At 45.5% G+C, this 26962-nt stretch overlaps 1 protein-coding gene across 2 annotated transcripts in view; it reads right to left on the minus strand.

Annotated features, from left to right (window-relative positions):
* PPME1 (protein phosphatase methylesterase 1) overlaps window positions 1-25653 on the minus strand; it is a 71185-nt gene extending 45532 nt beyond the window's left edge. The window contains exons 1-5 of one of the 2 annotated variants that reach the window (XM_033947948.1): window positions 25344-25653; window positions 21357-21450; window positions 14879-14971; window positions 10100-10157; window positions 1934-1985 (exon numbers count right to left, since the gene is read on the minus strand). In XM_033947948.1, the coding sequence (XP_033803839.1) occupies window positions 1934-1985; window positions 10100-10157; window positions 14879-14971; window positions 21357-21450; window positions 25344-25441 (395 nt within the window). In that variant the 5' untranslated portion in view covers window positions 25442-25653. The remainder of the gene's footprint in view (window positions 1-1933; window positions 1986-10099; window positions 10158-14878; window positions 14972-21356; window positions 21451-25343) is intronic. The other variant, XM_033947947.1, reaches the window with a different exon arrangement.
* Window positions 25654-26962: the final 1309 nt, after the last annotated feature.

The following is a 26962-nucleotide window of genomic DNA, read 5'->3' on the forward strand; positions in this document are numbered from 1 at the left end:
GAAGAACACTGGGCTAGGTCGTGGGCCAGACCCCGCCCATCTCCACCCAATCTCCGCCCCAGACCCCACCCCCGTAACAGTACTAATTCTAACACTATTTTTTCCATTCATTTTTCATATATACACACACAATATAATTGTATTAACAACACACAATGGTTAACCACAAAATTAAACTACACAAAGCACATTGTATGCTTCTCAACATTCATTCCTACCAGAACACAGATAACCCCATGCAAATGCAGGACCAAAAGCTAAAAGTACTAATATTTACAAACAAACCCTAAGATGCAAAACTCTGCAAGCAGTACAACCCCAGAGGAAAAGAAACAAATGCATTTCTTCCTGAACAGACAAATCAATCACTAAATTCAAAACTAAAATCATTCCCCCACCTTTGTTGTCTCCCTCCCTCCATGCTGTGCCTTAACTTCTGGCCTGCTCCCGCCTGATCATTTTATGCCGCCCTCTTCTTCGTGTGTCCCATGTCTCATTCGGAAGCCTTCTCTCTGACGTTGCGATGTCAGAGAGAAGGCTTCCAGTTCAGGCGCAGGAAGCGCGTAGGAGTCACTGCCCATGTCTTTGTGCACTGCAGCACTGAGGAAGAGGGAGCCGGCCCAAAGACAACGCCACATCGATCGCACCCTGAACCGGCGGCTGATGAACACCGTTTCAGGCCCGATGCACGTGCTGGCCCTACGAACCGGCAGGAAATTTCTGCGGACCGGTGGTTGAAGAACACTGGTCTGGACATCATGAGCTACTGCTTTCCGATCGCTCTAAGCCAGGGATCTCAAAGGCCCAGCCAGTCGGGTTTTCAGGATTTCCCCAATGAATATCCATTGAAAGCAGTGCATGCACATAGATCTCATGCATATTCATTGGGGAAATCCTGAAAACCCGACTGGATTGCGGCCCTCGAGGAGGGACTTTGACACCCCTGCTCTAAGCCAACATGTGCATACAAATAGAGATGCCACTTTGCAGTACCGTATTTTCTCGCATATAACGCGCGCGTTATACGTGGTTTTTACAAACCGCGCATACCCTTGCGCGTTATACGCGTGAGCGCGTTGTACAAAATTTTTTTTACATAGTTTCCCCCCCCCGACGCCCGATTCATCACCCGGAAGGAGTGCTCGCACTCCCACCCCGAAGGACCGCTCGCACCCCCACCCGAAGGACCGCTCGCACCCCCACAGCCTCCCCCCTCCCCCATGGAGAAGCTGTCTACCTTGTTTCCGGATGCCAGCCTAGCTGCTTCCTCTGCCGGCGGTCCTGCCCCTTCTCAGAGCCCTGTGCTGCGCTGCTTCCTCTTCAGGCGGTCCCGCCCTTTCTCTGATGTCAGAGAAAGGGCAGGACCGCCGGAAGAAAAAGCAGCACAGCAGGGCTCAGAGAAGGGGCGGGACCGCCGGCAGAGGAAACAGCTGGGCTCGCTGGCATCCGGAAACAAGGTAGACAGCTTCTCCATGGGGGAGGGGGGTGAAGCTGTGGGGGTGCGAGTGGTTCTTCGGGTGGGGGTGCGAGCGGTCCTTCGGGGTGGGGGTGCGAGCGGTCCTGCGGGGGGGTGAATCGGACGTCGGGGGGGCATCAGGCTTTCAGGGTAGGGACAGGACTTCAAGGAGGAAAGGAGAGTCAGGGCGGGCGAAAACAGAGTCAGGGTCTCCAGAGGAGAGTCGGGGCGGGCGAAAGGAGAGTCGGGCAGCATGCGCGGTATACGGGTGTGCGCGGTATATAAAAATTTATGTACATAAATATGTGTTTTCTGCGCGCTATACCCGTGTGCGCGTTTTACACGGGTGCGCGTTATCTATGTGAAAATACGGTATTAACATTTGCAGTAAACATTAAGGACCACACAATCTGCAATCATCAAGTGTATCATGGCAAAACTAGGAAACATTTCTGGGCACTGGAGGTGGTCTCTTACTTAGCCATGGTTCCTGCGGACAAGTCTTCAGTATTTCTTACTTTCGTTTCACCTGTGAAAATATGCACAAAAAGGTATAGAAATACACCACGATACAGAGTATAAGGGCTCCCAATTTTCAACCTTCGTTTAGCTGTTCCTCTATGCTAGCCCAATATCCTTTTCCCAAGAGTGGCCAATCCAGGTCACAGGTACCATTTACCCATTCCAAACCTTGGCTTTACAGATTATTTATATTTTCCCTCTGCCTTCTCTTCTCCAAGTTGATTTTGATTGATTTAATTTTTGGCTTCCACCAATACCTGGGCTCCCAGTGATCCAGCTCCAGTGACCAGTATACTGAGACCTGAAGTGCAGCCCCTGTGAACCTTGCTGGTCCTTCAGCTGAGGGATGCAAATCAGGAAGTACAATGATTGTAACTCATCCATGAAAAGGTATAAGATAATCTAAATAAGCAAGCATCTATACTCAATTAACATATTACTCATATTTCTGACTACAGATCATTAACAATTTTTTTTCGTCATATGAATAATTGTGACGATAAACAGGGTCTCTTATACAGGAACATACTTCTAGAAGAGGTTGCAAAAGTCAAACACACTTTTTAATTTATAGCTTGTTATCCCAATTATGAAGACAAGAACCTTTTTACATAGCAGTTAATTTTGGATTTTTAATAAAGACGGGTACAAGATTAACTGTGATTCCCTAGAAATCATTGACTAAACAACAAAATAGTTTGTTCTGAGGGCATTTATATTGGATTAGACATTCTCTACTACCTTAGCAACTCTAAATAATTAGTAACTCAATAATATTAGAATGCCAACAGCAGTGAGAGAATCAAATATCCAGTACCAAGTAGAAGTAAAGAGAGGTTGATGCATAAAGCTCCTGGCGCTCAGAGAAGGAATCTGATCTCTAAAGGACTGAGTAGTGAAGCTGAAGCATAGGTTTATAGCAGTGGTCTCAAACTCGCGGCCTGCCAGGTACTATTTTGAGGCCCTCGGTATGTTTATCATAATCACAAAAGTAAAATAAAACAGTTTCTTGATCATATGTCTCTTTAGCTATAAATGACAATATTATTATTAAGACTTAGCCAAAAGGAAAGATTTATAAACTATAAAGAGTTTTACCTCATGCAAAATTGTCATTTCTTTAAAAAGACATTAACTATTTTTTTCTGAGGCCCTCCAAGTACCTACAAATCCAACACGTGGCCCTGCAAAGGTTTTGAGTTGGAGACCACTGCTTTATAGGGAAGACCTACAAAGACATAGTCGTAAGGCCCCAATTCAAGTCCAGCAGCACCTGCAGTGCTTTAATAAAAGCAAGGTCACCTGAGAGTATTACCTTAGTGTGGCAAAAGTTATCCTGTAGCCAGATCTGCCCTATATAAGATACATCCTCTCCCACAGCTTGTGCCTGGGACAGAAGAATTATGAGGCAATTGTAGTTGGCGATTCTATCATTAAGAATGTACCATATTTTCACGCATATAACGCGCGCGTTATACACGATTTTTACAAACCGTGCATAACCTTGCGCGTTATACGCGTGAGCGCGTTGTACAATGTTTTTTTTTCATTCCGATCCGGCATCCTCCCCCCCCCCCGCTCGCGTCACCCCCCTCCCCCGTGATCCTACATCCCCCCCAGCACTGCAAAACATCTCTTACCCGATTGGGCACCGGCACCAGCATCAATGCTCAGAATCCAGTCCAGCCCCGGCACAAGGAAGAAGGAGGATCTCCCTCGCACCGCCCAGCCCAGCAACAACGAGGGAGGATCTTCGGGCACTGGCACTGGCACGTCCTGTGCATTGGTGCTGATGCCCAATCGGGCAAGAGATGTTTTGCGGTGCTGGGGGGGGGATGTAGGATCGCGGGGAGGGGGTGTGACGTGAGTGGGGGGGAGAATGCTGGTTCGCAGGCCAGAAGAGTAAGCGGGAGTGGGAGGAGGTTATAGCAGCATGCACGGTATATGTGTGTGCATGCTATATAAAATTTTTTTTACAGAAATGCTTTGGACCCGCGTGCTATACGCCTATGCGTGTTATACACATATGTGCGTTATATGCGTGAAAATACAGTAAATAGCTGGCCGGCTAGAAGATGTAAAGATTGCTTGGTAACTTGAATACCATGTAACACCTAGATAGGATTATATGAATGATATAGGGAAGTTTGCAAGAGACATTATGGAAACCAATTTAGGTATTAAGTTGAAAAGAATAATCTCCACAGTAGCATTCTCAGAAATATTCTTCATTCCACCCACAGGACCCCCAACAGAGGCACAGCCCCAGAATCTCAATATATGAATATGATAAGATGGTACCAGGGCTATGGCTTTACATTTGCTTGAGAATAGGAGCCTTTTCCAAAAGCATAAGCTACACCTTATCCAGCGTAAAACTTGGCTGGTGCTATTAACATTTTAAAAAGTATTAAATTGTTGAATTTGTTTTATGTAGTAATGCCACAAGGATGGTTGGAAATCCTCCTGCTTGTTGGCGGAAATTTCAGTAAATTTGGGAACCTTTGTAGACAATATTACCACATAGGAGACAACTGGATTTTGAACAGTTAATTTACAATTCAAAACGTGACTCAACTATTAGATATGCTTTAGGGCTTGGATAAGAGTACACCAAGCCTGGAAGTTAAATTTTTCCTGCATTGGGGGGGTGGGGGTAGGGAGAAAGAGAAAAAATGGGCTGTGGTATATTCAAAAATTTTCTGTTATTCTTTTGCAGTATCAATGCTTGTTATCTATATAATAAAACCCTAGCCGCGCATGCGCACTCTTAACTGCGTGCTTCCATGATCTGTAGGTCTGTGGCCGCAGGAGTGCGCATGTGCGAGTCCCCAGCCTTCTTCCCAGCACCTACCTACACTGCCAACAGGACTGGCCGCCAACACTGGACTCTCCACAATATTCGGCTCCTCTCATCAGCCTCACCAGCGTCGAAGAAGGCTTCCGACGCTGGCGGAGATCGAGAGGAGCCGCGGCGACACCTTGCGGGGCGGGAAGGGAAGTGCCGAAAAACCACTCCAGTCGCTACGTTCTTCGCGGTCCCGACTCCAGCAGCGTGTGCAGCATTCTACGCACACTGCTTCGGGGCCTGGTTAGCTCTGCCGCGTCTCTGATGATATCATCAGGGATGTGCCAGAGTAAATCAGGGAAGTAGAAGGCCCCGAAGCAGCGTGTGTAGAGTGCTGCACACGCTGCTGGAATCGGCAGATTTGTCAGGACGGCGGGAAGGGAAGGGGGGTAAGGGAAATGCTACTGCTGCACAGGAAAGTGGTGTGGGGGGAGGGAATGCTGCTGCTGTGGCTGCTGCACAGGAAAGTGGGGGGGGGGATCGAAATGCTGCTATACAGGGAAGTAGAGTGGAGGGAAATGCTGCTGCACAGGGACATGGAGGGGGAGGGAATGCTGCTGTACAGGGAAGTGGGGGGGAAAGAAAGACAGACAGCTAGCACCCGTTAATGTAACGGGCTAAAATACTAGTTAATTTATAAAAAGTTAAAAAATAAAAAAATAAAATAAAATTCTATGTTGCTAAAGCACACATGGATTAAGGAAAATTGCAGGACTTGGCAAGACAGAAAGACTGGACAGCTAGGTAGAAAATGCACACAATAATCATCAAACTATAACTATCTGACGCTAGATTCCATATTAGGAATTATTGGCCAAAAAAAGGATTTAGGGAGCAACGTGACCACAAAAAAAAAAGCAAAATTTTCAGAATTGAAAATGAAACAAAGGGCTCCTTTTACAAAGGTGCGTTAGAGCCCTAATGCGCGGAATAGCACGCGTGCTAGCCGCTACCACCTCCTCTTGAGCAGGCGGTAGTTTTTTGGCTAGCGCACGCTAATCCGGTACGTGCGCTAAAAACGCTAGCGCACCTTTGTAAAAGGAGCCCAAAGTATTACATTGCTTTTATATGAGGCCACAGACAGGGTATAAAATTTAGGTGTCCCCCATCCCCCCAAAAAAATAAGTTAGCAGAATTAAAAGAGGGTGGTCAAAAACTCTCCTATGAGGAAAGCAGAAGAAGATTATGGAGAAGAAGAGACTGCTGAGGGGAGATATGATCAAGTTCTGTCAAGAGAGGAATGAGTTAATCACTCTTTACCCTATACAGGTAGTCGTCGACTTACGACCGCAATTGGTTCCGACTGCTAGGTCGTAAGTGGATCAGGACGTAAGTCGGTCTATGTTAAATTAAGGCAAGAATATTAGACTGGGCCATGATATTTTAATCATCTTAAAGCAATCTGTTAACAACATTTTCTTTCTTCGGAGAGCGGAAGCCGTAAGGTCGAACAGTCGTAACTTGGATAGGTCGTAAGTCGACAACTAACTGTACTTTGTACTTTTGGACAAGTTATTAAACAGTACGTTTAAAACAAATAAAAGTACAATTTCACTCAATACACATTTAAGTTCTGAAAATTCACTGCAAGAGAATGTGGTAAAAGCAGTTAGCATAGACAAGTTTAAAAAAAAAGTGTCAGATAAGTGAAAAGACCCCAAGCCATTAACAATAAGATAGATGGATTCTATGCTGCTTCTTCTCCCAGTCTACTTTTTGGGATCCTGACAGACACTTGTGATATGAATTGGCCATTGCTGGAAACAGAAAGCTGGACTCCCTCACCCCAAATATGTTTTATCATTTTTTTATTTCTACATTTCCTAAAAATACAATCAAGCAATTCAAACTTGTACAGAAAACTAGATGTTGAGGCTATACAGATAGAATATTGTTACTTTGTGTTTCCCTCTGGCCTATTTTTTAAAATTTTATTATGCATGGAAATTTGTAAACCACCTTGGATAAAAGCAGTTTAAAAATATTGTAAATAAATAAATAAAAAGTCACATTATCCCAATTAAGTAAACTTCAGCTAAAAATCCACAACAACAGAGGAGATTGATAAGGGACATGATCGAAACATTCAAGGTACTGAAGAAAATAGACTTAGCAGATAAAGACAGGTTGTTCACCCTCTCCAAGATAGGGAAAACGAGAGGGCACTCTCTAAAGTTGAAAGGGGATAGATTCCGTACAAACATAAGGAAGTTCTTCTTCACCCAGAGAGTGGTAGAAAGCTGGAACGCTCTTCCGGAGTCTGTTATAGGGGAAAACACCCTCCAGGGATTCAAGACAAAGTAGATAAAGATAGGTTGTTCACCCTCTCCAAGGTAGAGAGAACGAGAAGGACTCTCTAAAATTGAAAGGTGATAGATTCCGTACAAACGTAAGGAAGTTCTTCTTCACCCAGAGAGTTGTAGAGAGCTGGAACGCTCTTCCAGAGGCTGTTATAGGGGAAAACACCCTCCAGGGATTCAAGACAAAGTTAGACAAGTTCCTGCTGAACCAGAACGTGCACTAGTAGGGCTAGTCTCAGTTAGGGCACTGGGCCGCTGCGTGAGCGGACTGCTGGTCATGATGGACCATTGGTCTGACCCAGCAACGGCATTTCTTATGTTAACTGAGGAGATCACAACCGGAAAATGATGCACTTCAAAAATTAATCAAGGATTATCATGTATTTCTATAACAGAGGGAAAAAATATAAAAATCAAGGCTATTTAGGGAGGAATTCATCAAGCAGCGTTAGGGCTTAAAGTACCTTTAATGCACGTTAAGGGAATTAGCCCATTTTATACCTATGCGCACTTTTAACATCTCCCCCGTTTTTTATGAAGCCGCCATTAGGGTTTTTTTACTGCAGGCCCACCTTTAAAGCCCTGGGAATTCAAGGTTGCCATGAGAACTTGCAGCAGCCATTTGATAGTGGCTCTGCATGGAGCAGGAATGTAGGAAGATAATTCTTGCCCCAGTTCACCGCTGGACCACCAGGGATTTTAAAAGTAGGTTTATAAAAAAGTCTAGGATGTGGGATATGGCTGAGCTATTCAATCTCTCCCTAAGTAAGGGGAAAGTTCCCCTGGACTGGAAATTAGCTAATGTCGTTCCTCTGCATAAAAAGGGTTGCAGGGCAGAGGCTGCGAATTATAGACCGGTGAGACTCACATCAATAGTGTGCAAACTCATGGAAACACTAATTAAAAGCAAATTGGACACGATCTTGAATGAAGGGAATCTTCGGGATCCCAGTCAGCATGGATTCACCAAGGGTAGGTCCTGCCAATCCAATCTCATCAGCTTCTTTGACTGGGTAACAAGAAAGTTGGACTTGGGAGAGTCTTTGGACGTCGTGTACCTGGACTTCAGTAAAGCTTTTGACAGTGTCCCACACCGCAGGCTGCTAAGCAAGATGGAATCGATGGGGTTAGGAGAGACACTAACTGCATGGGTCAATGATTGGCTGAGTGGCAGACTTCAGAGGGTGGTGGTTAATGGTACCCTCTCTAAAACATCGGAGGTGACCAGTGGAGTGCCGCAGGGCTTGGTCCTGGGTCCACTCCTTTTCAACATATTCATAGGGGATCTGACTCAAGGGCTTCAAGGTAAAATAACACTATTCGCCGATGACGCCAAACTATGTAATATAGTAAGTGAATGCAGTTTACAGAATTATATGGCGCAGGACCTGCTTACATTGGAAAACTGGTCCTCAACCTGGCAGCTAGGCTTCAATGTTAAGAAATGTAAGGTCATGTACCTGGGAAGCGGAAATCCATGCAGGACGTACTTCTTGAACGGAGAAACTTTAACTAGGACTTCAGCAGAACGAGATTTAGGAGTAATCATCAGTGCAGACATGAAAACTGCCAATCAAGTGGAGAAGGCTTCATCTAAGGCAAGGCAGATATTGGGTTGTAGCAATAGAAGTTTCGTCAGCCGAAAGCCTGAAGTCATAATGCCATTGTACAGGGCCATGGTGAGACCTCATCTGGAGTACTGTGTGCAATTCTGGAGGCCACATTACAGTAAAGATGTGCGCAGAATTGAATCGGTTCAACGGACGGCCACCAGGATGATCTCGGGGCTCAAGGGTCTCTCGTACGAAGAGAGACTGAACAAATTACAGCTCTACACTCTTGAGGAACGTAGGGAGTACGTTTAAGTACCTCATGGGACGTGTCGAAGTGGAAGATGATATTTTCTTTCTCAAGGGACCCTCGGCCACAAGAGGGCACCCGCTCAAACTCAGGGGCGGAAAATTTCATGGCGACACCAGAAAGTATTTCTTCACAGAGAGAGTGGTTGATCATTGGAACAAGCTTTCAGTGCAAGTGATCGAGGCAGACAGCGTGCCAGACTTTAAGAATAAATGGAATACCCATGTGGGATCCCTACGAGGGTCAAGATAAGGAAATTGGGTCATTAGGGCATAGACAGGGGGTGGGTAAGCAGAGTGGGCAGACTTGATGGGCTGTAGCCCTTTTCTGCCGTCATCTTCTATGTTTCTATGACCGGGACAGGAGGTGGGAGGGATCCCTCCTGTCCTGACCCACATCTGGACCACCAGGGCTTATGGCATGCACGAGGGGAGGCCTGCAACAGGTCTGGGAGGGATGGGTGAGTGCTGACCTAAATATAAACAAACAGAGACCCCCATTTTTGGGCTATATTGAATTCCTGTGGTCTCACAAGGTTGCTGAAAGAACTCACAGCAGCCATTTCAGATATCAGCTCTGCAAAGGGCAGGAGTGTAGGAACATTACTCTTGCCCCGGTTCACTGCTTGACCACCAGGGATTTAAAGGTAGGTTTTTTTTAAAAGGCTGGGAGGCAGAATGTGTCAAGAATTGGCCAGGACAGGAGGCGGGAGAGATCCCTCCTATCCCGGCCCAACGCTGGACTACCAGGGCTTACGGGCAGGCCTGGTGGAGGCCCAGAAGGCATCAGGAGAGATGGGGGACAGGGTGCAGGACACGGCACTAGAATATAAACCCCAGGGATGGGGGTGCTTTATATAAAAAAAAAAAAAAGAGGGGATTCTGTGTTGGGGTTCGACCTTCTAAAGGGATGGGGGCGCATAACAACACAGGTCTCCTATCTTATCGCTGTTGATTTTTCAGGGATACTGTGTTTGATGCCTTGCTTATGCTTAGTTGCTATGTATTCATTGAATATTCAATAAAAGATTTTTAACTAAAATGCAAACTTGCATGAAGCAGAACCAAATACCCCAAGTCCCAGAAAAGTGGAGTGGCAGTGCCATCTACTTACCATGTCCTCTCAGGTCCAATGCTACAATCCTACATCGAACCCGACTGGCGATTGCAGACTGTAGAGAGGGACAAACAAAACCATGATCAGTTTGCAAAGATACATTTGAACCTCTCAACACAGTAGCTTATTATTATGTTTTCTAACATATCCTCAGAAAAATTAACTAGATGGAGGGAGGCAATGCCCATTGCTCTGAAATAGAGGATGACATGGGGACAGATTTGTCCCTGTCCCTGTCCTATTCCTGTAAGCTCTGCCTTACCCGAACAAGCCTCGAACACAGAGCTTAGGCACTGGTGGAATGAGGCATTATGACATCACAATCTCAGCTCTGGAATGTTGCTCTCATTGGGGTTCTGGAATCTTGCTATTCTTTGAGATACTGGAATGTTGCTACTTCTTGGGTTTTGGCCAGGTACTAGGGACCTGGATTGGCCACCGTGAGAACGGGCTACTGGGCTTGATGGACCATTGATCAGACCCAGTAAGGCGATTCTTCTGTTATGTACTATATCCCATAAACAGTAGAAGAAATGCCTCTCAAGGGGATGTTAAGCAGCAACGACTAGAGAATGACACGGTGGCGGTTTACCCGCGGCCACCACATTTTAGCCGCGGGTCACCCGCCGAAAACGGGGAAGAAAACTAGCAGTCGCTGCGGCGACGGGGACAAGGCCATTCACCGCCCGCGGGGCGGTGAATGGTCTTGTCCCCGCAGTGAGGCATGAAGGATCGCGCGGTCCCCGCAGCTCACACCCGCCTGCCCAATCGATTCTAGTGTTTAGCCAGCTCTCTCCCTTCTCCTCACCTTAGTTTGTAGATTTTCTTTTTCGGCGACCCGCACGCTATCAGAGAGCCGCGCACCCGCTGCTGCTCAGTTTCGATCTTCTGCTCTGACGCAACCGGAAACAGGAAGTTGCAGTAGAGCAGAAGATTGAACACTGAGCAGCCGCGCGTGCGCGGCTCTTTGGGAAAGCGTGCAGGTCGCCGAAAAAGAAAACCTATAAACTAAGCTGAGGAGAAGGGAGAGAGCTGGCTAAACACTAGGATCGATTGGGCAGGCAGGTAGTGGCTGCGGGGACCGTGCGATCGCTAGTGTTCCCGGCTCAAATTGGAAGGAGGGAGTGAAAGGGAAAAGGATTCTGGGCCAAGGGGATGAAGTCGGAAAGAAAAACCCACAGCAGGAAAGAAAGGGAAGGACTGGCAGGTGAGCCAGATGCTAGAAGCAGGGGGGGGGGAAGAAAGAGGGAAAAAAGCTAGATGGGGTTGAAAAGAAGAGACACACTGGTATGGAAGAGGAAGATAGGGGAAATCTGGACACAGGAAGGTAACAGAAAGAGGGGAAATTATGTGCATGGGGCATAGGGACAGAGACATAAAGGGGACATGCCATGGGGATGGTATATGGACACAGGGGGGGCAATGACAGATACATAGGGGAGATATTAGAAATGGAGAAAATAGGAGCACAGAAGCGAGATGGTTTGTGGGGATGGGACAAGGACCGAGCTTGCAGGCTCCAGTGGCTTGCACAAATTACATTGTAACGTGCCATGAAAATAAGAGGAAGGAAGGTAGATAGGCCACGCGAGAGGAGCTGAAGGGTAGTAGAAAGGAACAGATGGTAAAGGAGGGAGGGAAGGGTGGTGGTGGAAAGGAATAGAACAGACATTGAAGGAGGGTGGAGAGGAACAGACCTCCAAGGGAAATGTGGAAGACAGAGTGGGAAGAAGACAGATGCCAGACTATGCGGGAGCGGAGGGAAGAAGATGGGTGCTAGACCAATTGGGGGGGGGGGGTTAAGGGAGAGGCACAGTAACAGCAAATGGAAGACGCAGAGAGAAGACACACAGTGGATGGAAGGAATTCAATGAGAAGATGTGGAAAGCAGAAACCAGACAACAAAGGTAGAAAAAAAAATTCTATTTATTTATTTATTTTTTGCTTTAGGATAAAGTAGTATATTAGTTGTGTTGATAAAAATTTATAAACAAAGCCCTGCCAGCTGAACATCTCTTTCTCTAGTTCAGCAGCAGGAACTTTGATTTATAAGAAAGGAATAAGCTAAATATTACAGTACTAAGGCTTATATGGATGCAGCGGGGACGGTGACGGGGCGGTGAATGGGATGGCAGTGGCGGTGACGGGGCGGTGAAAGGGATGGCGGTGACGGTGACGGGGCGGTGAAGGGAACGGCGGTGACGGGGCGGTGCAGAGGATGGTGGGCCGGTGACGGGGCGGTGACGGGGACAGATTTTTTCCCCGTGTCATTCTCTAGCAACGACCTCCCCAGCAAAAGAGACTTTTGTATTACTGTCCACAAAGGACTCTAAAAGTGCTGTATCCGGACTGCCCAATCCAAGCTGCTCCATTTCTAATTGCCAAATTGTTATAGAATTGGTTAAGAAATAGATCCAATCAAGGCTCCTATCTTTAGATGCAAGACTTGAAACCTGCTTATAGCCTAATTCTAGCTATGTTGCCAGAAATAGATGATTTTCTTATTAAACGTGATGAAAATCTCAATTGGATTTCAGATGTTTTTCTCACCATCAGACAGGAAATCTATTCCTGTACCACAAGTCTTAAAAATAGAAGCCAAGGAAGAGATGTATGAACCAGTCCTAATTAGTAAATTAAAAAAAATAAAATAAAATAATAATAACTATTCCTACATAAGAACATACGAGTAGTCATACTAGGACAGGCCGAAGGTCCATCAAGCCCAGCATCCTATTTTCAAGAGTGGCCAACCTAGGTCCCAAGTACCTGCCAGAAACCCAAAGAATAGCAATAGTCCAGGATTGAGATGATGATATCATAATGCCTCATTCCACCAATGCCTAAGAGCTAACCTCAGCAGTGATGTCACAATGGCTTAACTGTCCTATAAGAACAAGAGAATTGACCCAAATGTCTCCACAGACCAAAAATCCAAGGAGAAACAAATAACCACTGTGGAGAAGTGATGTACCCGAGATAGACTTTATTAATATAGAACTTGACAAACCACATAAAAACCTATAGGACTCAGTCCGCTGAGAGCCTTGGACCCTGGACACAGCTATTCAGACTAGTCGCCAACCTGACTGACATAACACCTCTAACAAGCCCTACCCATGACTCCTTTCCCACCGCCGAAGCCCTCGCTCACTACTATCCCTCAATGCAAACCACTCCACCAACTACACAAATACCTTGAGTCCAAGAAACCAGGCATTTATTTTTATTTTATTTTATTTTTTTTATGTTTAAATATGTTTATTGAGTTTGCAAGACAAGTAGAAATACACAAGTCAAACTAATAGCATCCCCCCACCCTCCCCCTCCCCATCCCCAACACCCCACCTCCCCAACTTCCCTCTTCCCTCTATAACAATGATCATCCTCCAGCAAGCAAGTTATTACGGGTTCAATAAATGACTACGTGCTTTATGAGTCAACGTTAACCAAAAAGGTTCCCAAACAGAGCAAAATACACGGCCTCTAGGAGTGTCCAAAGAGGCTAAGGACAGACGCTCCATCGATGCTTGACGAAGCATCAGAATTCTCCAGAAGGACAGCGTTGGTGGGTCCGATACAATCCAGCAATGTAGTATTGTTTTCTTTCCCATAAGGAAAGTCCGGGCCAAAAAGCCTCGGAAGCCTTTCGGGGACACCCGGGGTTATTTTTATTTTATTTATTCAGTTTTCTATACCGTTCTCCCAGGGGAGCTCAGAACGGTTTACATGAACTTATTCAAGTACTCAAGCATTTTTCCCTTTCTGTCCTGGTGGGCTCACAATCTATCTAACGTACCTGGGGCAATGGGGGGATTAAGTGACTTGCCCAGGGTCACAAGGAGCAGTGAGATTTGAACCCACAACCTCAGGGTGCTGAGGCTGTAGCTTTAACCACTGCAACATGCGCATGAGTCGAGTCTCTTTCATTTGAAAAGAAGCTCTGGAATGAGAGGGCATAGGACGAAGTTAAGAGGCGATAGGCTCAGGAGTAATCTAAGGAAAAACTTTTTTTTACAAGAAGGCGTGGGACAAAACTGTGCTCTGGGAAAGTAAAAGCATAGAGATTGATTTCCAATCCTCCCAGTCCTGGACCAAATGGCCACTCAATCTGCGAGTTGGATTCCTAAGTGTTGGGAAGCACCGAGCATCCTGAACCTGTCAAATAAGCCTTCCACAGGAGATTCACAAAGTCTGGGGTAAACCCCTGAACAGAAGGCCCATAGACCCCCCTGCAGGACCTCAGATTATCGTCTCTTTTACTTCGCCACTTCCATGCACTTGTATTTTGCATAATCACTGTTCAGGGTCTCAAGAGGAATTTCTTCCCAGTCACCCGAACCTCCTGAGTTTCCCCCCACCCCTAGAAGACTCAGAGGAGGCTAAGCCTGAGGCTCTGGCCCCTCCCTCGCATGCCCCATGGCACGTGGTACAGATGCACCTCAGCCAACCATCCAGCACAAAACTGGCATGAAATGGGGGCAGAACAGGTTGAGGAGTCCATTCCAATTGATGTTTGAGACATATCAAGGGGTCTTGAGGCAGATAAAGGCTTAAAAAAATTGGCCCCTGAATGCAGGACTGGTAGTACTGCCCTGATGGCGGCACAGACTCCTATGTATATGTAACAGAAACAATAGGGTTAAATGGCCGGATCTCTTTCAATTATCTATCTTTTAGCCAGTGGCCAGACCAGGGAACTGAAGGTAACCTTGGTCTGACTGCAATTCTGCCGAGCTATGTAGGAGATACCAAGCTTAAACCTCATATACTCACAGTAAAAACTGCCCAGGAAAGGCCAGAATGCCCACCACCGTGCAACAGAAGTAAGACAGGTCCCTCTGATCCACTTCTATAAATTCGAAAAGTGTGTGAACAGTTAAGGATTATAAATTTACATGAATCTGGATGTGCCTAAAATGAAACAGTACATATTTATGCAGTTTGATTACTGGAGGAACGGCCGGACAGTTTTACCCTCCTAAGCACAAGACTGAGTGATTCTTACCTATGGACCCTGCTCCCTCAAATACAAGGTCATGATTGTAGGAGATTAATACACGAGAGAAGAAAAATATGGGAAAATTCCGACAGCCAGGCAAGTTGAATGGCAAAGGCAACAGGTAAAGCAATGTTACTTACCATAACAGTTGTTATCCAGGGACAGCAGGTGACGTGATCAAACGGAGCCCCGATGCGGACGCCTCACAAGCAGTCTTGCTTGAAGAAACTCAAAGTTTCGAGTCGCCCGCACCGCGCATGCGCGAGTGCCTTCCCGCCCAGCGTAGGGCACGTCTCCTCAGTTCAGATAGCTAGCAGAGAAGCCAACCCAGGGGAGGTGGGTGGGATGTGAGAATAGCTACCTGCTATCCATGGATAACAACTGTTACGGTAAGTAACATTGCTTTATTCCCAGGACAAGCAGGCAGGTATTCTCACTAGTGGGTGACCTCCAAGCTAACCATAATGGGATGGTGGGTGAGTTGGCAACTTAGGAGAATAAATTTTTTTTCTTTTATGAAAAAACAAGAAAGCACACCGAAAAGCAACGATTCTGAGTAAAAGAACCCAAAACTGCGGACTTTAAGAAGGCGCAAGTGAACTAACTTCACGCAGAGAGTCGAAGTCGGACTTCTCGGCTCCGCGTAAAAGTAAGAACTGAGGAGACGTGCCCTACGCTGGGCGGGAAGGCACTCACGCATGCGCGGTGCGGGCAACTCGAAACTTCGAGTTTCTTCAAGCAAGACTGCTTGTGAGGCGTCCGCATCGGGGCTCCGTTGGATCACGTCACCCACTAGTGAGAATACCGGCCTGCTTGTCCTGGTATAATACAAAATACGCTGCTGTACGATGGGTCTCCCCACACACCATCTGGTATTCTGCTTCATTTTTTCTTCCTCCATCCTTCTCTATATTTACACAAGTGTGTCGCAAACCTTTTAAACTGCGGCATGCTAATCTTGGGGTTGCGGCTGGAGGGCGCCCGGAAATGCGCGGACATTGACACAATGACGTCACGCACATGCATGATGTCATCATGTCGACATCCGTGCATGCGTGGATGTCCTCCAGCCGTGCGCCTGAGACTTCTATTACCGCCGATGGGGGGGTGCCGCAGAGGGAGAGGTGAGAAGGTGTAGATGCGCCTGCTGACAGCCTGCAGGACGTAACTCTCACCGCGAGAGGCGCGTCCTGTAAGCAGTCAGCCGGCGCCAGAACCTCTGCTCCTCGCCGGCATCTCAGGGCACACCTGGAATTTGCCAGGGCAGTTTGCGATACACTGATTTAAACGTATCTGTGGATAAGAAAATGAAGGGTATAATTGGAAGAACTAAGGCCGGTACTGGGCAGACTTGAACGATTTGTGTCCTGTATATGGCTATTCGGCTTAGGATCGAGACTTTCAAAATACTGAAAGGATTCGACAAAATGGAGCAGAGAAAGCAGTTATTTACAATGTCCGATGTGACACGGACAAGAGGACATAGACTGAAGCTGAGGGAGGACAGGTCCAGGACGAATATCAGGAAGTTCTGTTTCACGCAGCGAGTGGTGGACACCTGGAATGCTCTCCCAGAGGAAGTAATTGCAGAATCCACCGTTCTAGGATTTAAGGGTAAACTAGATGCACTTCTCCTTAAGAGTGGCATAGAGCGATAAGGGTAAGGGTAAACTAGATGCACATCTCCTTAAGAGTGGCATAGAGTGATACGGGTAAGGGTAAACTAGATGCACATCTCCTTAAGAGTGGCATAGAGCAGTGGTTCCCAACCTTGTCCTGGAGGAACACCAGGCCAATTGGGTTTTCAGGCTAGCCCTAATGAATATGCATGAAGCAAATTTGCATGCCTATCACTTCCATCATATGCAAATCTCTCTCATGCATATTCATTAGGGCTAGCCTGAAAACCCGATTGGCCTGGTGTTCCTCCAGGACAGGGTTGGGAATCACTGGCATAGAGTGATACGGGTAAGGGTAAATTAGATGCACATTCCCTTAAGAGTGGCATAGGGTGATACGGGTAAGGGTAAATTAGATGCACATCTCCTTAAGAGTGGCATAGAGTGATACGGGTAAGGGTAAATTAGATGCACATCTCCTTAAGAGTGGCATAGGGTGATACGGGTAAGGGTAAACTAGATGCACATCTCCTTAAGAGTGGCATAGAGTGATACGGGTAAGGGTAAATTAGATGCACATCTTCTTAAGAGTGGCATAGGGTGATACGGGTAAGGGTAAACTAGATGCACATCTCCTTAAGAGTGGCATAGAGTGATACGGGTAAGGGTAAATTAGATGCACATCTCCCTTGAGAAGTATACGATGATATGGGGACTAAAACTATGCCAGGGTACACCTGGCGGGGCATCCGCATGTGCAGATCACTGGATTTGATGGACCCAGGGTCTGATCCAGAGATGGCAATTGTTATGTTCTTATGATGGGCTGGGGAGGGCTTTAATGGGAACTCCAATAATTTGGGATGGTCTAGATAGGCTGCAGAGAGCTTTGACGGCAACTCCAGTAGTTGGAACTTAAGCACATTACTGGGCAGACTTCTACAGTCTATGACTCAGAAATATCAATGAACAAAGACGATTTAACTTAATCATGGATTTATAAGGCATGCACCTACTGGGCAGACTGGTTTTTATCATTTACTATGTTACTTTATGTATGCTTAATTTATTTTTGCTGGTGTCACCTATGTATGAGCTATCACTCAAAAGAAGTGAAAAAAAAATATATTGATGGACATTTTTGAACTTTTATTTAAAAAAAAAGTCATTGTTGCCCTACCCTCTCAAGCAATTCTTGTCCAGTTCAAACCTCACATTATGGCAAGCAAGCCAAGGTTACTTGTTGCTCCCGCAAAGATAATTCAAAACTGACATATTAAAACACTTAGGCAGTTTAAAAGAAAGAGGGTTTTTTTAGGCTGAACTACGTATCCCAGCAGGCACTGGACCATTCGGGTCTTTATCTGCTGTCATCTACTATGTCACAATCTGAGCTCTATAATGTTGCTACTTATGATTTTAAAGTGTTTGAGGCTTGTGCATATGAGGACGGAGCTTGCAGGAATGGGGAGGGTCAGGAAAATAACTTGCAGGGACAGGAAATAAGTTCCTGCGGGGTCGTTTCCCTGTGTCATTTTCTAGCCATGAATCTCAAATTCCAATCACCATCTCTGCAAGACAAAACCTAAGAACTGAGTAATCCAGAGAATGACTTGGTGACTGTTTCCCACAGTTAGCCGCAGGTAACCCGCAGGGATATTCATCAACACCAAAATCCAACCTCAAATCTCCTCAGAGAAATAGTGAAAGTGAGTGCAGACTCCCCACTCCTTGCCAAACTTCATAGGCTCCCAATAATCTCCAGAATCCATTTCAAATGTTCCTGCCTGGCTTTCAAGATCATTCATGGAATCCTGCCTCCTCTTATCCTGTCTTTCAACTCCTCCAGTCCCGACTCCTCCAGAACTGCCCAAAGGCTTAAACTAGCCTTCCCCTCTCCACGCGGCATCCACTATTCAGGCAAACTGGGAAAATCCCTTCTCTTCAAAATCACAGGTCTTTGGAACGACCTCACCACCCCGCTGCGGAACCTGAGCTCCCTTCAGTTATTCCGCAAACAACTGAAAACCTGGCTTTTCAGCAAATTGTAGCTCTATCCTTCCCCCCTTTCTCTCCCCTCTTCTACACATAAGTTCATGTAATCCTTTTTCTTCTTCTCTACCCACTATTTTAAGTTCTTGTAAACCGTGTCGAGCTCCATTCTCATGGAGATGATGCGATATATAAACTTAAGGTTTAGATTAGATTAGATTAGAGTACAATTTGTTTAACAGTCGGCAGTCTATCACTAGAAAGTAATTCAAATTTCACAAAACCAGGTGCCCTCTTACTCCAGAGCACTTTCAACCCAATTTTCTTTGTACCCATCCAAGCTCCCCATTTCCAAGTAGAGTATTGTGTCGGAGGAGATAGAGGAAGTGGAACATCTCTTTGCTGGACGAGCAAACAATCCGTTTCCATCCCCATCCTCAAGCTCCCTAGTTCCCGATGCCATGTTAGGCAAAATGTTGATGGTGCCCATTCTGCTGTCTATGGAGAGGAGATATCCAACGCAGCCTTTCAATCAGTGAGAATTGCCAAGAAATCGCCCCCCATTTTATTGGCAATTTTTCATACATATAATAATAATTTATTTTTATATACCGCCTAACCAGCAGTTCATAGCGGTTTACACAATAGGTACTCAGCATACAATATAATAATAACATAGAAACATAGAAATAGACGGCAGATAAGGGCCACGGCCCATCAAGTCTGCCCACTCCAATGACCCTCCCTATCTATCTTTGCGGATAGATCCCACATGTCTGTCCCATCTGGCCTTAAAATCTGGCACACTGCTGGCCTCAATAACCTGAAGTGGAAGACTATTCCAGCGATCAACCACCCTTTCGGTGAAGAAGAACTTCTTAGTGTCACCGTGCAGTTTCCCGCCCCTGATTTTCCACTGATGCCCCCTTGTTGCCGCGGGACCCTTGAAAAAGAAGATATCCTCTTCCACCTCGATGCGACCTGTGAGGTACTTAAATGTCTCGATCATATCTCCCATCTCTCTACGTTCCTCGAGTGAGTAGAGCTGCAACTTTCCTAACCGCTCCTCGTATGGGAGCTCCTTGAGTCCCGAGACCATCCTGGTGGCCATTCTCTGGACCGATTCCAGTCTCAGCACATCCTTGCGGTAATGTGGCCTCCAAAATTGCACACAGTACTCCAGGTGCGGTCTCACCATGGATCTATACAGTGGCATAATGACTTCAGGTTTACGGCTGACGAAACTCCTGCGTATGCAACCTATAATTTGCCTTGCTTTGGATGAAGCTTGCTCTACTTGATTTGCATAATAAAATTCTAAGTAACTAATACGAGCATTAAAGATTAATGAATTAAAAAAAAAAGCATAATATAAACTTAAATAAGTATAGTTAAAAAAATTAAAAGAACATGATAATATGAAAATAAGTAATGTATATTATATTGCTTAAATAAGTGGGTTTTAAGATAGTAAGTAAGAACTGGAGAAACGAGAAGATTCAAACATGAATTCTTTAATCCTGCTTGGAATGCTAAGGTCCTATCCAAAAGTTTTTTGTAACGACATGCATTTGCTGAAGGAAAATAAAACCAACCAGATCTACGAATATTTTTCTTAGAAATAAAAAAACTAAAATGAGAAACAAGGTAAGCCGGCACTAAGCCAATGAAAACTTTAAAACAAATGCATCCAAATTTAAATAACAAGCAGTGCCTCTGCTGGGTCAGACCAGAGGTCCATCGTACCCAGCAGTCCGCTCATGCAGCAGCCCTACAGGTCCAGGACCTGTGTAGTAATCCTCTATCTATACCCCTCTATCCCCTTTTCCTTCAAACGGTAGCCAGTGAAGTTTTTGATATGATCGTGTTTTTTCAGATTAAAAACAAACGAATAGCTGTATTTTGTATGATTTCTGGTTGGCTACTAGTTATTTATATAATTTACATGCTATTTTGCTTAGAATCACCCATGAAACAAAAATCACTCCCACCACGGTATTTTTTTTACTGTGGTGTTGGAGCTGAGAGAATCTGACTCTTAGTCTTACTGTATCTCATTTTTTGTCCAATTATTTTGTATGTAACCTAGTAACTCGTTCTGATCTCTCTGGGGAGGACGGAATATAAAGCTAAATAACTAAATCTCTAGCATAGAAGAAAGCAGAACATTCGAGGTTTAGAAGGGAGCGAAGGCTGGCTCTGTCTTTCACCACTGGATGGGCCATGCTTCTATATTTCTGCAGGAGCTGAAAGCCTAGAAGCAGGAGTGACAAGTACCACAAGAAGTTCTAAAATGTTTATCCAATTAAATCCCTGGGTTAAGGAGGCTACTTCCAAGAGATTTATATGAAGAATCACCTATCACCATTCTAGTCATGGCTTAAGCAAAACATTAAAATAGACACATGTTTTGGAACAACAAAAGAAACTGACCCTATTCACTCCACAAAAAGCCCTAGATGTTTTTATGTGGATTATTTGTTTGTTTTAATAAAGCCATCAGCTTGGACATTGATTCGCCACAATTTTTTGTGTTCTTATTTCAAAATGTCAATACTTCATAGAGCCCTCAATTTATTAATCTCCATCAAACACACACACAGCCCAGACAGTAACCCAAACGAAGTTTGCAAAAGGATATATCTTTGCCAGTTTCAGTTTCAACTACAACATCATCCATGGTTTCAAAGTACTGGCTCCAAGGCACTGGGGAAAAATCCCGCTTTCTTCCAGGTCTGCAAATGAAGAAAATGATATTTAGAACAAACTGCAGAGAAATCAATCCCACGCTAGCCATACTCTGGCAGCAATGAGTCAGACAAACACAAAAAAAATCTGTTAACTACTACTACTATGAATTATTTCTATAGCGCTACCAGACGCATGCAGCGCTGTAGAGTCACAAAGAAGAAAGTCCCTGCTCCAAAGAGCTTACAATCTAAACAGACAAAAAAAGATGTCATGGATATAGTTACGGGGATGGGTTAATCTGCTGGCTGGGTTCGAGGGCAGAGGGGAGTACAGGACAATGAAGCCATTGTGACATCACTGATGAGGTTGGCTCTTATTGGTGGAATGAGGCATTATGACATCACAATCTCAGCTCTGCTTCCCAAAGACTGAAACTCGTCACACTAGTACTATGAATTACAGTATTTCTATAGCGGTACCAGACACACGCAGTGCTGTACAGAGTCACAAAGAAGACTGTCCCTGCTCAAAAGAGCTTACAATCTAAACAGGATGTCATGGATACAGTTAAGGGGAATGGTTAATCGGCTGGCTAGGAAGGAGAGCAGAGGAGTAAGGCTAAGTCATATTAAATAGTACAGTGGAACCTCGGTTTTCGAGTAACCCGGTTTGCGAGTGTTTTGCAAGACGAGCAAAACACTTAGCAAACTTTTGTCTCGCAAACCAAGCATGTTCCGCTACACGAGCACCCCCCCCCCGCTCTAACCGGCATTGCACCCCCCAAACCAGCATCGCACCCCCCCCCTGCGAGAACCGCATCGCATCCCCGTGCTGAAAGTGGCATCCGCCCGCCCTTCCTCCCAAACATGCTCCTTACCCCATCTGCCGGTTGTGTGACTGAAACAAATCTCCCGCCTCTTGCATGGGCTGAGCCTTGAGCATCTGCGCATGCTCAAGGCCTTCTGGCTCTCGTTCTTTCCAAGATCTTGGAGAGAACGAGAGCAAGAAGGCCTTGAGCATGCGCAGATGCTCAAGGCCCAGCCCAGGCAAGAGGTGGGAGATTTCTTTCAGTCGCACAACCGGTAGATGGGGTAAGGAGCATGTTTGGGAGGAAGGGCGGGCGGATGCCGCTTTCAGCACGGGGGTGCGATGTGGTTCTCAAGGGGGTGCGCGATACTGGTTAGAGCGGGGGGGAGGGGGTGATAGAGCAGCGCCGGCAGCCTCGGGGGGGGGGGGAGAGGAGGAGGTAGAACAAATCAAAGCAAGTTTCCATTCATTCCTATGGGGAAACTCGCTTTGATATACGAGTAACTTGATTTACGAGCATGCTTCTGGAATGAATTATGCTCGTAAACCAAGGTTCCACTGTATTTGTATATTTCAAAAGTTCTGGAACATCTTCACATTCAGACTATTCCAAGTCATAAGCAAATAAACTGTATAAATCGTACTTGAAATAAAAGGTTAAATCCCTATTAAGTATCATACAATTTCTTTATTTAAAGCATAATGAGTAACTTGCAACATCTGGCCAGTCATATGATGATCTTAATATTAAGGAAGAAATTCAGGGCCAATATAGGGCAAAAACTCTTAACAGTGGTTCTTCAACCAGTTCTGGAGGACCACCAGACAGTTGTGTTTAAAATCAAGGAGTGTTTTTGTGGGCACCCTGTATTATGGCTGGCTCCTCTATTTTATCTATTTCAAGTAAGGAGAAGGTGGTACTGATAGAGCTAGCATAAATGGCCTATGATCCACCTTTCTTCTGTCCATACACCAGTCATTTATCTAAGATCCCTCATCACAATTCTTCTGCAATCATTGTATAAATCTGTTTGCTCACTATCTTGACCATTTCCTGAGCTCCCCTTCTATCTGACAATTCCACCCCTGCATTTTCTCATCTAGGTGGAAAAAAAGTCTAATCATTCAATTTTGCTCACCAGAATAACTCACTGCGTCCCACTAATTCACACCCTCCTCCTTCTAAAATCCATCGAACCTTAAACATAAATGTTTTGCTCTTAACCTTTTCAGCTCTTTTTCCAATAACTATAGGGAAAAGGGACTTGCATACCACCTTTTTGTGGGTACACATTCAATGCGTTTTACACATTTGCAGGTACTTGGAAGCTGGGTTTGTCACTGTTGGAAAACAGAATACAGGGCTGTCTGTCCCAGTACGGCAATTCTTACGTTCTTAATCCAACACTAAAGTCACCACTAATTTATTCATTGGCCCTTATTTCTACATATCCAAGTCCATCAAGTCTGCCCAGCAGCCACGCTCATTATTAATTCATGATTAAATTCTCTCTTTTGGCATTTCTGGGGCCTAACCTGTAGAACTCCACCCAACTACTAAAGGGAAGACACAGTACAACCATAATACTTTGCTCAAGTCTTCTAATAAAGTAACTGATGTACTGAAAGGGTTTGCACATTTTGTCACTTGGGGTAAAATGCTTTTTGTATGCAGGCACCAAAAATAATCACGTGGATGGGCAGATCAAATGGGCATATGATCTTTCCATATTATATAGCCTTTCTGTGTTAAAACACACACACAATCTGAATTCTGCTCACAGATTTGAAAATGAGTACCAGCCCCACCACCAGAATACAATCTGTGATTTACACATATAATCAAATAATCCTACTCCCAGTATTAGCGCGATAAAAAAAGATACAACTCCAGAAAACTAGGTAGAAAGGTTTTCTGCCCAATTCATTTTCAAAATAACATGACAATATGCTTGTAAACCGCTGCTACCTCTCTTTTCTGTAAAGATACTGCTGGACAAGCACTGTGAATTACAATCCATTAGTTAAAAAAATTACCAAACAGGTACGCTCTAAATGCCAGATAGGTGCTTGAAACTTAATATAAAATCACCAAGATGTTTATCCCATATAAGATAGAATTCTACCATATGCACGAAAGAGAGATATTGCCACCTGCCTCCACTAGATGCATTGCAAGACTCACGCATATCTCTCGTAGATATCCCGATAAACTTGCTAAACACGCCTACTGTTAGGTCAATACAGAACCATTTACCTACCAATCCCTTGCTGATCTTTAATTTCTATCTATGCAAGCGAACTCACTGCTTCATCACATGAGCTTACTCCAGAATTGTACCTGTGTCACATCCCCTATGGAAACTCCTCACGTCTCTTAACACCTCCCGCGTGCCATCTTCACCAGCGCAGGAATAAAAGACCCAAAACTATCATGACACCCCCCCCCCACCCCCACTAACTTTGAAAACTCTTAACGACAGGAGCCTCACTGCCCCCCCCCTTCAGCAGCTCCATTCATCCATAAGGCTTTTCCAGATCACAAGGGGAGCCACTGCAGACACATTTATAAGAACATAGGAATAGCCTTAGTGGGTCAGACCAATGGTCCATCAAGCCCAGTAGCCCGTTCTCACAGTGGCCAATCCAGGTTCCTAGTACCTGGTCAAAAAAACCCCAAAGAATAGCAACATTCCAGCATCTCAAAGAATAGCAAGATTTCAGAACCCCAATGAGAGCAACATTCTAGAGCTGAGATTGTGATGTCATAATACCTCATTCCACAGTGCCAACTTCAGCAGTGATGTCACAACGGCTTGATTGTCCTATACTTGGCACACATAAGAATAGCCTTACCGGGTCAGACCAATGGTCCATCAAGCCCAGTAGCCCATTCTCACGGTGGCCAATCCAGGTCACTAGTACTTGGCCAAAACCCAAGGAGTAGCGACATTCCATGCTACCGATCCAGGGCAAGCAGTGCCTTCCCCCATGTCTTTCTCAATGACAGACTATGGACTTTTCCTCCGGGAACATGTCCAAACCTTTCTTAAAAGCAGCTCTGGCAAGGCGTGAGTGGCGAATACCCGTCTTTTCAGGACCAAGAGAAACCCTCCCCTCCCCCACTTACCCCATGCGCATCTTGGAGCCCGACTGCACGCCGCCTCCGGGCATGGGGGGCCGAGACTGCAGGCGGCCCAGGTGCAGGTGCTTCTCCAAGGCCGACATGACGGGGGAGGGGGGTTGCAGGGCCGGCAGCTCCTCTCCGGGCTCCAGCTAGAAACAGCCCGGCGACGGCTCCTCCCGGAACCCGCAGTCTCCTCTACACACCGAGAGAGCCGCGCGCCGCCCACATCCTTTCGGCAGCGGCCGCCCGCCCTGAGTCGCCGGAAGTGACGTCACAACGCAAAGCGGCCCGGGAGTTGTAGTGCGCCGCTCATAATAGCTGTAACGTTCATTCACTTTACCTGGACATTTGTTGTTGTTTTTTTTAATCCTTTCTCCGGTCTTCGTTATCGGGTTCTTAATACAGTGTTTGAGGCAAAAAAGCATTTCAGAAGTAGACTGTGCAGGTGGGGGACAAGGCTCTCCATAATGGTTCCTATATACAATATATATAACATTTGATACATATAATATATATAAAATGTTAGCCATCTTTCAGATTTGCTGGTGGCCGCGCGCGTTCGCTATTCGGCTGCATTAATGTTAAGAGGAAAAGTGACACGTCGAGAAAATAGTAACATAGTAGATGACGGCAGATAAAGGCACGAATGGTCCATCCAGTCTGCCCAACCTGATGCAATTTAAATTTTTTTTTCTTCTTAGCTTTTTCTGGACAAGAATCCAAAGCTTTGCCCAGTACTGTGCTTAGGTTCCAATACTGAAATCTCCGTCAAAGCTCACTCCAGCCCACGTACACCCACCCCAGCCCATCCTCCCCCCAACGGCCATATACAGACACAGACCGTGCAAGTCTGCCCAGTACTGGCCTTAGTTCAATATTTAATCTTATTTTCTGATTCTAGATCCTCTGTGTTCATCCCACACTTCTTTGAACTCAGTCACAGTTTTACTCTCCACCACCTCTCTCGGAAGCTCATTCCAGGCATCCACCACCCTCTCCGTAAAGTAGAATCTCCTAACATTGCCTTTAAATCTACCGCCCCTCAACCTGAAATTATGTCCTCTGGTTTTACCATTTTCCTTTCTCTGGAAAAGATTTTGTTCTACGTTAATACCCTTCAAGTATTTGAACGTCTGAATCATATCTCCCCTGTCTCTCCTTTCCTCTAGGGTATACATATTCAGGGCTTCCAGTCTCTCCTCATATGTCTTCTGAAGCAAGCCTCCTATCATTTTCGTTGCCCTCCTCTGGACCGCTTCAAGTCTTCTTACATCCTTCGCCAGATACAGTCTCCAAAACTGAACACAATACTCCAAGTGGGGCCTCACCAACGACCTGTGCAGAGGCATCAACACCTTCTTCCTTCTACTGGCTACGCTTCACAGTGCAGGTGTAGACTGCAGTGGACAAGATCCTGAGAACTGGGACATTTATTTGGATTAACCGCCTTTTCATGAAGAGATTCACCCAAAGCAGTTTACAATCCATTGAATAGTAATCGGATTCAATTCCCACTGCAGCTCCTTGTAGGGTTACCATATTTGTGAAGACGAAAAAAAAAAAAGAGGACACATGACCCTGACCTATCTTTCACCCATTTCCTTAGAACTCCTTCCCATCTG

This window comes from Geotrypetes seraphini, chromosome 6, assembly GCF_902459505.1.
Source record: "Geotrypetes seraphini chromosome 6, aGeoSer1.1, whole genome shotgun sequence".
In the NCBI taxonomy this organism is placed as follows: Eukaryota; Metazoa; Chordata; class Amphibia; order Gymnophiona; family Dermophiidae; genus Geotrypetes; species Geotrypetes seraphini.